Source organism: Littorina saxatilis, linkage group LG4, assembly GCF_037325665.1.
Source record: "Littorina saxatilis isolate snail1 linkage group LG4, US_GU_Lsax_2.0, whole genome shotgun sequence".
In the NCBI taxonomy this organism is placed as follows: Eukaryota; Metazoa; Mollusca; class Gastropoda; order Littorinimorpha; family Littorinidae; genus Littorina; species Littorina saxatilis.
Window position 1 is genome coordinate 14,015,139 of NC_090248.1, and position 12,892 is coordinate 14,028,030.

General features: G+C 41.4%; 1 protein-coding gene across 1 annotated transcript; it reads right to left on the reverse strand.

The window, feature by feature from the left end:
* On the reverse strand, positions 1-10,766 carry LOC138964029 (DNA-(apurinic or apyrimidinic site) endonuclease 2-like). The gene is made up of 6 exons (XM_070335903.1): positions 10,589-10,766; positions 6,844-6,927; positions 6,029-6,212; positions 5,149-5,292; positions 4,251-4,320; positions 1-3,449 (listed from the first exon to the last, which is right to left on the reverse strand). Exons 1-6 carry the CDS (start codon positions 10,701-10,703, stop codon positions 2,082-2,084), a joined length of 1,965 nt encoding a protein of 654 aa, XP_070192004.1. The 5' UTR covers positions 10,704-10,766; the 3' UTR covers positions 1-2,081.
* Positions 10,767-12,892: the final 2,126 nt, after the last annotated feature.

Here is a 12,892-nt window from a genome sequence, read left to right on the forward strand (position 1 = left end):
ACACTAACACATATGTGCACAAAATGAACATAAACACACACACCGCGCGAGAGAGAAAGACTACAGGGAGGCATGCCGTCATGATGCATTAATTGACGTCAAAGACTTTCGACCGTGACGTATTCTTCTTACGCGAGCTTTATTCATAGACTTGGAAACTACGGAATTTCTACCCGTCCAAAGCGGCCTTGGGTGGCGTTTGCTCAAAAAATGGGGGCGCCAATTTTACCCACCGTATTTTTGTTAGTATGGTCCCAATTTTTGGTGAACTTCCATCTCCAACTGTGGCCCATTTTCGGGCACAAAGAATCCTTCTTTATCATGTATTATTCGGTATGCACATTTCTCAAATCGATTACAGTATAGCGTTCACGGGATACCTCCAGCTTCGCTGGGATTATGATATTATCAGGTACATGTATCACATCATTATGTAAATAGGAGCTTATGATACTGAATGAAACATCAACCATTTTACCACAATGATTCTTCTGAAAATAGACAGTTTTTAATAAATATCATTTTATTAAACTATGAGTTTGTTTCTGGTTGCTTTTAGAACAGGTCTACTTTGTCTGATACCTTTAACTCAGTTGACAATTACATGCATTCAAGTCTCTGTCTCTCACGCACACACACTCAGGCCTGCTCTCTCCCTCTCACTCTCAAATCTTCATTCAAATGCTATCAAATAACTTCTTCTTTCTTCTTCATTTGGTGTTTAACGTCGTTTTCAACCACGAAGGTTATATCGCAACGGGGAAAGGGGGAAAGATGGGATAGAGCCACTTGTTACTTGTTTCTTGTTCACAAAAGCACTAATCAAAAAATTGCTCCAGGGGCTTGCAACGTAGTACAATATATTACCTTACTGGGAGAATGCAAGTTTCCAGTACAAAGGACTTAACATTTCTTACATACTGCTTGACTAAAAATCTTTACAAACATTGACTATATTCTATACAAGAAACACTTAACAAGGGTAAAAGGAGAAACAGAATCCATTAGTAGCCTCTTACGACATGCTGGGGAGCTTCGGGTAAATTCTTCCCCCTAACCCGCGGGGGGCAAATAACTTGTCTTAGGCATCATATGAAATAATGAAAATCACTGCATTTGCAACATTGAAGCACTTGGAGTGGAATGACGAATTCATATGGAGCACACTATGATTGTGATCCATCAACGGTTAACTAAACTTCAAGTTCAATCCAAGAATGATGTAGAAAGTTAAATGTGTCTTAACAGCAGTCAAAACTGAATTTCTGCATTCTGTACATAAATTCTCCAGCATTCTATACATGCAGATTATATAGTTTTCTGAAGTAAGCTGCCATTTGTATACATGCAAAGCATAGACTGCAAAAAGTTTGCATGTGCACACCCACACACAATCATATACGCACTCACAATGCATGCACACACTGTCAAACACTGATAGAACTTTGAACCTGACGGAAGTCACAGATGTCTGCAGGTGGGTTTTTTTTCGCCTGCATTAGCTGTACTAGTTTCAGATAAGCTCCAATCTAAATTATTGATTTCATCTGCAATTCACCATACTGGGACTATGGGGCCTGGTTTGCCTCTGTTTATGGCGTTTACAAACACAATTCAGTGCTCACATGAGCTTAGGTCCTCCTATCATCATCATCATCGGTCCCCTGTGGTCGGGGGGACGTGAGGGCAGAAGAAGCAGAACCCCTTCTCCAGGCTGTTCTGTTGGTGGCCCAAGACAGGAGCTCAGGAAAAGCTAATCTGGCTTGAAAGGTCTGGTAGCCTTTCAATTTTGTCATAACTCAGAGAGGTTCATATTTTCCCTAACTCAAATTTTTCCCTACAAAAAGGCATGCAAGGAGAAATATCAAATCCACATCAAATGTATCATACTTTTGGGCGTATTGCATGGATTTGTCTCATTTTGCACTTAAATGTGGGGGTTGCGCCTTTAACAATGAAGCTCCTTATAGTCCGGAAAATTTGGTAAGTACTTGAAGTTGAACATACAGTGTACTTTCACACATTCACCTAATCTTGCCTCACTTACTTCTAGTCCAGCATTCACATCATCCAAGATCAATTCAACTTTTCTTGCCAGCAGACATGTAGGAGATCCACTGAAAGTGCTCGCAGCGTGCCTCCTTGTTGCTGCTGTGGCCTTCAGGCCTGGCGCAGACGTAGAATTGTTTGCCCTTGTTGGGGCCTGGCTTCTTCACAGTCCTGAGAACACACGGCTCCTTGTGCCCCTTGCAGGGTGGGGGAGGAGGGGGTCCTGACAGCAGGCCCTTCCAGACAGAGCTTGCCTTGGGTTTGGGTGGATCTGTTGTGTTTTCAGGTTGTTCTGCGTTCAGTTTTGTTCCTGGCAGCTTTATTTTCTGTAGTGTGGAGTTTTCTGCTTCATCTACGGCCTGCGTAACATCTGAATCAATGCTGTGTGAATCTGTTTTGTTTTTGCATGGGATCAGACTTAAAGATGGAAGGGATAGCTTTGATGAAGACGTGGACTTTTCTTTTTTTGCTTTAGAATCTTTTGAAGGTGATGCTTTTGCTTCGCTGGAAGATTTTGTCCCATCATTACCATCTTTTTGCCAATACTTTGAAGACGTTTCTTTGCTGTCTGTCTCCTGCACAGAACTACTGGATGGTGGCTTCCGGAAAAAGTTCAACAAACTGGCCTGCTTACCTCCCATGTTTGACGCTGAGCTGTTGTCTCCCTTACCACCCTTTTTCTTTTTGGCGTTCACATCAGAGACTTTGTCCGACAGTGTTCTCTTCAAGCCACCCTTTAGAGGGCTTTTCTCACCCTGTGTATCCTTCTTCCTCTGTGCTTGGAAAGAATCTGACAATGAAGGTAGTAATGGTGATGATGAACTAGCCGATGACTGTGAGCTCACAACCTCAACCGCTTCAAACAACTGTGCATCTTCTCCAGTCTCTCTCTCAAGTTCATCATTCCTCTTCACTTTCTCCCCTTCTTTGTTCCCGTTTATCACAGACTTGCCTCCAGCAGACTTGGAGAAGAAACTCAGCAGCTTTTGCTGCTTCCCCTGGAATTCCGGCATCCATTTTGTGCAGAAGGGAGGGCATTTTTTTGCCGGAACTGGATTGCAGCGAAGCTCAAGCACCATAGGGCAGTGGTCGGATCCCTCAAAGTCTGACAAAATGTGACAGTCTACCAGACAATCCTCTAGACCTTTGTCTATGAAAATGTAGTCCAGACGCTTTCCATAGTTTGTCTGCCGAGCCGATGTGACAGTGCTCCAGTTGGTGTATGCTTCTGCCTTGTCTGGGTAGAAATAGCGGAAGGCATCAATAAAATGGCTTCCTTCTGCGTCCAACATGGTGGCTTCAAAAGCTGCTCTGTCTTCGATGGGAGCAAGGTCAGGGTCACGATCTTCTGGACGAAGCAACTGGTCGATCCACTGCCGGCTCTCAAAGCCTCGAAATTCCTGCCCAAAAATGCATATTGTACATGCTACGTCGGGATATAATAATGCGCATGAAGAAAAAAAATGAATTACCCTTTTTAACTTTTAAGCACACACAATTCGGATTATTGAATAAAATTATGAAGTCTCAACCAGGCATTTGCAACAGATGAGCGTTGAGATGTTCCTTCTTCACATTGTCATGGGTGGGACTGAAAAATGTCATGAATCCTCAACCGAACAAAAATCAAACAAAAGAGAGAGAGAAAAAAAGGCCATAATCGAATCCGGATTTCCGGCATATACCAGAAGAATCCCACCCATGCATTGTACTTGTTTCAAATTTGTATTTAAAAATGTTCTGCTGTATACTTCTGGAAAAAGAGCAATTCGTGAAACGTTTCTTAGAAGCAAGAAGTGTTGAGTAATACTGGCATTTTTTTTATTATTTTTTAAATGATCAGGGCTCCCCAAACTGGTGGTCCCTGCGTCATATACGCACCAGAAGCTGAAAACACGTACTCCATATTCATGAAAATGCACTGATTCAGTTGTTGCTAGGGCACACAATTTGTGATTGCAATGTGTCATAGCAACACTTCGCCTTTGGAACCCTCTACAACCCAGCTCAGAAGACGCTCTAAAAATTCAAAGTGGGGGTCCGGGACCCTCTGGGTGAGGTGTCCATGGGGAGCCCTGAATGATTATGAAGACAGAAATCCGAGAAATTGATGCAGTTTTGACAGCTACAAAATCAATACGTGATTCAATAGATAAATAATCATGAACACAACAAAAAAAGGGTATGTAATTGTTCCATACCTGTGAAGAAGGGTCACAGTGGTCCAGGTGCTTGTGTGTGGTGTTAATGTCGCCCAACACAATAACATGACTGAAAAATAAAAATAAATCCGTTCAGTTTCATAACAGAAGACTGAGCCATTTTTGTACTGCTGATTAAGACGTTTGATTAAAAATACTACATCATTTTGTGTATGACTGTTTTTATCCTGCCACTAGCAGACGCGTGTTTCTTTCAGGCAAGATATTCTTTCGGCTAGTCACTCGCGGAGCTAGGAGGCGAAAGTGTCTATGAAACGGTTTGATGGCTAGCTACGCAAGAATTAAACACCATTGGTTGATACCGAAAAGGTCGTCTGCACTGGTCGGTAAACAACCATGGACAGCCAATCGGATTGGCAGCTGCGTGGCCACCATGTTTTCTCGCCAAGCGAGCAAGCCCAAAGCTACCTAGCGTTCGAGGCGAGAATCCTAACGTCACTCGCAGCGGGAAGTGCCCAAGAAATGGTACTTCCTCGCCCCACTCGCCAATTCTCGCCTGTAAGAAACGGGGGACAGGTCTCAGGTAAATTAGTTGACCCAGGAAAAATCTCCACTCTTAACCCCACTTGTGAAAAATATATGAGTGTACGGGGAAGTCTCAGCCCATGAACGCAAAAGAAGAAGGCAGATGCAAATTTAAGAGGTTATGAACAGAAAATTATGGAAAGCAAGGTCTTAGAAATGGGGGAAGTCTTAAATCGGGGAGGGGGTGGGGCGTCTAGAATGGGGTTTCCACTGTCGTAAAAGTTTATAATGACGATTTCAAAAACAATGCGTTTCATTTCACTCTGAACTACTCACTTAAAAGACAACACAACTGATGAACTGAATATATATATTTATAGCAGTGTTTAGTTTTACCAGTTTAGAATCATACCTTCCATTACGCAGCAAGCATTCTGCTCGAGACTGTAGCAAAGCCAGAAAGTGAAACTTGTATGTCCAGCGACCTTCCTTCTCAGCAACTCGAGGAACGTACACATTGATTATTGCTAAATCTCGAACATCTCCCTCTTTTAGTCTGCAAAATAAAAGCAACTGCATACAATCACAAATAAACAAAACACAAACCATGTTCACAAGTTTAACATGAAAATAAAATATACACTAGTAAAAGGCACAGTGTCAAATTAACTCAGTGGAAGCAACGTGACATGCACATAGTGACAGATTTGCTCAGTGGGACCGTGAACATAACACGGGGCTAAATTGGGTTCTTGCCTAGTGAAAAAAATACACAGAACAAACAAACAAAACAATCACACACACACACACACACACACACACACACACACACACACACACACACACACACACACAATGAGTAAGCACAGGCTACAGATCTAGTTATGTTCTTTACGTCTAGGCCTTTATCCTTGAGTTCTAAAGCTCAGTGAATCCAAAATCAATCATCTTATTCTTAAAATAAGGCGTTCACGCAGCTCAGAAGTAAACCAGTTCTATATGTACTGAGGTGTAAAGATCTCTCTGGCTGAGAAAAAGAAAATATCAAGTGCATATATATGCACCTATGATAAAAGGACACCCTCGAGACCAGCAAAAAGTTTCCCAACATTGCAGGTGGCCTTTCATGACAGGTCTTTTGATCAAGATATTAATTATTATAGACAAATTGACAACTGAATAAATCCTGTATTGGGCCAACATAGCAAGGCAGACTTAATGCAAAACTTTATCCACAGCTGAATAAACAACACATCAACATGAACAAGAACAAACTGTTAAAAAAAACGTACTCTATCTGATGCTGAGTGATCACAGCTCTACCCTCGCTGTCAAGAGACACAAGCTCCTCTGCTTCGTATTCTTCCACTTTGCCAACACAACCAATGGAGCCCTCTGATTGGCTGGTCAGCTTGCCGCTTAGCCCTTCCTCTGCAGCCACTGGTGTTACACCATCTCGGCAGAAATTTGCTGTACCTGATAAACCGTTCAAATAAATGCATGTTAATGTTATCAATCAAAAATAAAACATTGAATTAAAACGTTTTTTTCAAAGGAAAAAAAAAACATGAAAAAAACAGAAAGTATTTACAAAAGCATTTAAAGTAAAATGTATCTAGATTGACAAACATAACTGATTGACTTATTGCTCTGGGCTGCTGTTTGCAAGAAGTCACAAAGCCAAACTCAGCAGCAGCATTTTGCATCACTTGGTCAACTGCATGGACATTGACAACTCGGGATCCTTTGGTGACAAACTTCATTGCAACGGTAGCTAGACTGCTCCATTATTTCTTCATCATCATCACATCACAAAACGAATTGCCTGCATGTATCATTGTATGTCATGCGCGTACTTGCGAGCATCCTAAATCCCATTTTTGTGATTGTAACATTTCTTTAAAAAATCTAGTCTAAAAAAGAAACTCCACATAATGCATCACATCTACAAATCAAAGCAGCATATCCATTTCCCAATGAATCAGAGTATGGCTGCCTAAATGGCGGGAGAAAATGGTCATACACGTAAACATCCACTGCTGCAAAAAATACAAGTGTACATGGGAGTTTTAGCCCATGATTTTATAAGAAGAAGAAAAAAGATTACCAGAGTATCCTGATCTTTTGCGTGAGAAGCTGAAGTATGAATTGTAACCCTCCACTATGGCTGATGGCTCATCCAGCATATCCCCTGCAACAAAGGGGGGAAAACACAGTAATTTAGTCAGTAACTACATCGTAATTGGTATTTAGTGTCAAACCTGCTACCTGAGAGAGAAAGAGAGATAACATAGATTAGATGGATGTTTATTTTCAAGGGTAGCGGAGTAACAATACTAACATACATATTTATTACCAATTCAGTGCCCAATATGGCTTTTTGACCAATCAGGACGGATTCTAGGTGACCCTCTAAGTGTTATAACGTTCAGGCAGGGACCCTTTTTGTTTATCACCCTAAAAATTGACAAGACAAAGTAAAAATGTAATTCAACAATATCAGCGTGATTTATTCTAAAGAATGACACTTCAAATGCTGTCAGGTAATAAACCGAAAAGCGAGTTTTGTCGGTGGGTGCGTAACGGAACAGCAAGGCACCGCCCATCGTCTGAGTGTGCAATGCCGACCGCTCACTTGAAATCTAAATGATCAAAGTTCGGAAAAATCAAGTGAAATTGCGCCACTCGCTTTACATCAAATGTATCTTTACGTCATTCCCATCCGTCTGGAGTCGGTTCTAAATCTGTCGCTCTCTGTTCAACGAGAAAAAGCGAAGCAACCGAAACGCATGTTCAACATGGTTTCAGTGTTTCCCAACCTAAAAAACATGAAGTTTCTTCACTCCCAAGCAAAAAGTTAAGAAGTTTTTTTACTCCCAATCCAAATGTTAAGGAGGTTTTTTTTCTGCGGTGCGGTATTAATTAATACTACATAAAAAATAGCCTTCATGAATGCACAGCTGTAATTGATTTTTTTTTAAACTATCAAGGTGTTGTTTTAAATGTTGAGTTTTGACTTGGTATTTGCGCGCGCTCGCACACACACACACATACATACTCACACACACACACAGTCACACACCTTTCTCTCTCTTTTTCTGTGAATCTGTGACAAACAAATAGCAGCAAAAACGTTCTTCCAATTCGAACTTTTGCCTCTGCAAACCGTACACACCAACGCATTTGGGACCGTCGCATCCTCATCTGTTTTCGCCAACCATGGAAAATCCCGATACCACTGATCGAGAATTCGATGGTGTGTACGATTAGCACTTTCAGAGCTAGAGGCATCATCAGGTTGTGTAGCAGGCACTATAAACCCAAACGAAGCCAGCGATGCGGTCTTGGTAGATTTCGCATGTTGTTTACTTTTTTTCCCTTCAGACGCCATTTTGATCGTAAGCACATGGCACGCGTCAAGGGAAACTACTCGTTATTGCATTTCGGTTGTTGCCCCTTCACATTGTTAGGGAAGCTTCTTCAGTTCATGGCCGTCGACTCTCGGCGAGCGGCGAGTCTGAGCGCGACTAAAATAGGGTTTGCTTTTGAAAGTACATCGATGTACTTTTTCTACACTGCTCAATATCGAAACCCAATACTTCCATCTGAAATTCTTGAACGTTTTTATACTCCCAAATGATTTTTCATAACATTTTTTACTCCCAAGCTAAAAAACCATGACGTTTTTTGGAAAAACATGACGTAAAAAAACTCCCAATTGGGAGTGATGTGAAACACTGTGGTTTATCTTGTGAGATTGTTGTGTGTCAAAGGCATTTGACCTGTGAATATTCATCACGCCAGGTGTGTTACTCTGATTGGCTGACTCGGGTCACGAGAATTCTTTGACTGACAGGCATAATAAGGTAGAAGCGCTCAAGTTCCCATTGCGGCTGTTCTGTCTAATTCGCGGGGTTGCTTCGAAATTTCTTTTGGTCGAATTAAACGGTAATAAAATCGTTATTTCTAATATGCTGACTGTTAGCAAATGATAACAGACATGTCTCACAGACGATATCAGCATTCGCCTAAAAGGCTCATGCTTGATATCTTTTTTCTCGACATGTCTTGTTATCATTTGCTAACAGTCAGCATATTAGAAACTAGATGATTACCCGCTTCGCCGGGTACCAGCTTCGCCGGGAAGAAGTAGAGCCGAATACCAGACTGCGCCTGGGACCGGGTGTACGCCGGCTTCGCCGGCGCACGAAGGAAAGGAGATAAACGCGCAAAACACTGGAGACCTTCTAAAAATAGTAACGTGCAGTGACCTTCTAAAAATAGTAACGTAGTAACGGGAATATGGATTGACGCCACACGGAGGAAGGGAGATACTCGCGGCTGAAAACACTGGAGAAGATAAGGAAGAGTTACTGGTAGTGGATCCAGACAACAACACAAAAAAAATCGGTTCAGTGCGCACAGCGCTGCGCGCTGAGAGCACGTGTTGAAATATCTCATCGATGAGGTTGTGTCCGGGGTGTAGCTGAATACGGTGTCCAAATTTGAAAAAGATCCACCGAGAACTTTGGCCGTGCATCGCGAACAGACAGACAGACAGACAGACAGACACTAGTCCAGTGATGTACATTTTTCTGGCAGCCTTTAGGACAATTGTCCTGAAGATTGAAAATCAACAGGACACAGTGTCCTGAGATTGCAATTTCAATAGGACAAGAACACGACTCGTAAAACCGCATTTAAAAAGATTTTTCAGTTTAAATTCTTCCACCTTCCGTGACTGTCATGACTAGATACTCAAAGGATTGAATCACATTTCAAAGTTATTTGAACAGTTGTCGGGTTTTTTTCACTGCCCATCTGTCGACAATGTTTTTCAGGTAGGCATCTGACCGTTCTGCGGGTCCCTCAAGTTTTGCTTTCAGGATCATGTCCTGGGTTTTGACACACAATCGGTTTCTTCGAGCACAACTTTTTTTCAGGATATTATGACGAAAAGTAATGCCTTGCGCATGTGCGAACATGACCGGGTGGTTCCCATTGGTTTAAACGATTTATTGCTGAGCCAATGAATGCACTCGAGGCACCATATGGGTTCGGTTTTCTTTTTTTCTTCTTGATCCAACTTGAGGATAAATTAATTCAAAGAATCAGATCCCATATGGTGCCTCGTTCACTCAACAAACTGGTCACACGCAGTGCATACTTTCGCTTGGCAAAACCGAAACCAGCTTTCCTCACGCAGTGTTTACTTTCGCTTGGCAAAACCGAAACAAGCTTTCCTCTTGAAAATTGAACAGTCCGCCTGTCCGCTTCATTGTCCAAAATGATCGGACCCTTGACCACTTCTTCTGTAGGTTAATCGGACCTGTGTCCTGCTGGGGTTAAAGCTATAGGTCCTGGGGAAATTGGATCGGTCAGAGACCGGAGACCGACTAAAATGTACATCACTGCTAGTCGTATATATATATATAGATAACTCATAATATAATACAGTTGTATTAGATCCAAGAGTGTGTTTTTAACATCCAGCCCGGGCCCAATGAGGCACTACAAACTCTACATTTATTTACTTTGCACATCAAATACATTTATGACACAATTAACATCACAAAAGCACGGAATGTGTTTATGTCCAAGGGTTATAAGGTGAAGAGAACAAAACAGAGATTTTGATATACTTAATTGTCTATTACTCAGCGCATCTTTAACGCAAGTGAATTTGCTTCTAAAGCTACATGCGTGCGTCAACTGTGATCTAATTTCCCCAAGACGACCTTCTAGTTTCTGTTGTGGGCTTAAATATGACACGATTGTCTCCCGTACATTAGTACATGTATAGAACTAGAAGTAGAAGCTAAAGTGCGAGTCGGTGCGCGCTAAAAACTCACGAGTTATTTTAGTCTCCTGCAGACATATGACATCGGCATCAAGGGAGTCAAACACATCCTTCAGACAACGTTTACTGGCTCTGATGCCGTTGATGTTCCATGTCAAAATCTTCATGGTTTGATCTGTGGAATTGCAAAACACAACGGCCTCTGTCCGAAATTACGGCTTCTTGCTCAAGGGGCGTCACTCGTTTGCGAAATTTATTGACTGTTTGAGAATATGTACATTTGCGAATCTGGTATGGATCCACGATATCTCATATGTACTATGCATTCACTCTTGGAAACGGCACCAACAACATTATTATATCCGCATGCTCTGGATTCGCGTTTGCGGGGCCGGGGAGGGGATCATGCATGTGTCTGTCTGTCTGTCTGTCTGTCTGACTCATGAACACGATGCTTACGAATCAGCGTGTCTCGTGATTCATCATAAGTTTATTTCAGTATTTATATTAACAGCAATTTATTCGTAAACAGCAATGTTCTTGCATTGCGGCATTAATTTTTTATATTTAGTCAAGTTTTGACTAAATATTTTAACATCGAGGGGGAATCGAAACGAGGGTCGTGGTGTATGTGCGTGTGTGCGTGTCTGCGTGTGTGTGTGTGTCTGTGTGTGTGTGTAGAGCGATTCAGACTAAACTACTGGACCGATCTTTATGAAATTTGACATGAGAGTTCCTGGGTATGAAATCCTCGAACGTTTTTTTCATTTTTTTGATAAATGTCTTTGATGACGTCATATCCGACTTTTCGTGAAAGTTGAGGCGGCACTGACTGTCACGCCCTCATTTCAAGTTCAACCAAATTGGTTGAAATTTTGGTCAAGTAATCTTCGACGAAGCCCGGACTTCGGTATTGCATTTCAGCTTGGTGGCTTAAAAATTAATTAATGACTTTGGTCATTAAAAATCTGAAAATTGTAAAAAAAAATAAAAATTTATAAAACGATCCAAATTTACGTTTATCTTATTCTCCATCATTTGCTGATTCCAAAAACATATAAATATGTTATATTCGGATTAAAAACAAGCTCTGAAAATTAAATATATAAAAATTATTATCAAAGTTAAATTGTCCAAATCAATTTAAAAACACTTTCATCTTATTCCTTGTCGGTTCCTGATTCCAAAAACATATAGATATGATATGTTTGGATTAAAAACACGCTCAGAAAGTTAAAACAAAGAGAGGTACAGAAAAGCGTGCTATCCTTCTTAGCGCAACTACTACCCCGCTCTTCTTGTCAATTTCACTGCCTTTGCCATGAGCGGTGGACTGACGATGCTACGAGTATACGGTCTTGCTGAAAAATGGCATTGCGTTCAGTTTCATTCTGTGAGTTCGACAGCTACTTGACTAAATATTGTATTTTCGCCTTACGCGACTTGTTCTTCGTTCATGGGTTGAAACTTCCACGGCTTTTACGTGTATGACCCGGCGTTTTTACCCGTCCCCGCTATTTAGCCAGCCATATACGCCGGTTTCGGGGGATGAATGCTAGGTATTTTCGTGTTTCTATTAAAGAAAAAGTAACTCACCGAACTAGGACATGGATTAGAGGATATTTTCCGTGCGCACTTCAGTGGTCCGTCTTGTGCTTGCGTGTGCACACGAAGACACTAGCAGGTCTGCACATAAGTTGACCTGGGAGATCGGGAAAATCTCCACCCTTAACCCTCCGGCATTACTGAAAGACACCTGTGCACGGCATGTTTATACATAATGAGCAGGTGTTTGTTTGCAATGTTTCCAGTTTCAGCGTCATTAACTTCCGTCTGACAAACAAACACAAGGAAAAGATGTCAAAGCGGCTTGAATGAGCAACAATTCTTCTTCTTTTTACATTTAGTCAAGTTTTGACTAAATGTTTTAACATAGAGGGGGGAATCGAGACGAGGGTCGTGGTGTATGTGTGTGTGTGTGTGTCTGTGTGTGTGTGTAGAGCGATTCAGACTAAACTACTGGACCGATCTTTATGAAATTTTCCATGAGAGTTCCTGGGTATGATATCCCCGAACGTTTTTTTGATTTTTTTGATAAATGTCTTTGATGACGTCATATCCGGCTTTTCGTGAAAGTTGAGGCGGCACTGTCACGCTCTCATTTTTCAACCAAATTGGTTGAAATTTTCGTCAAGTAATCTTCGACGAAGCCCGGACTTCGGTATTGCATTTCAGCCTGGTGGCTTAAAAATTAATTAATGACTTTGGTCATTAAAAATCGGAAAATTGTAAAAAAATAAAAAAATTTATAAAACGATTCAAATTTACGTTCATCTTATTCTCCATCATTTTCTGA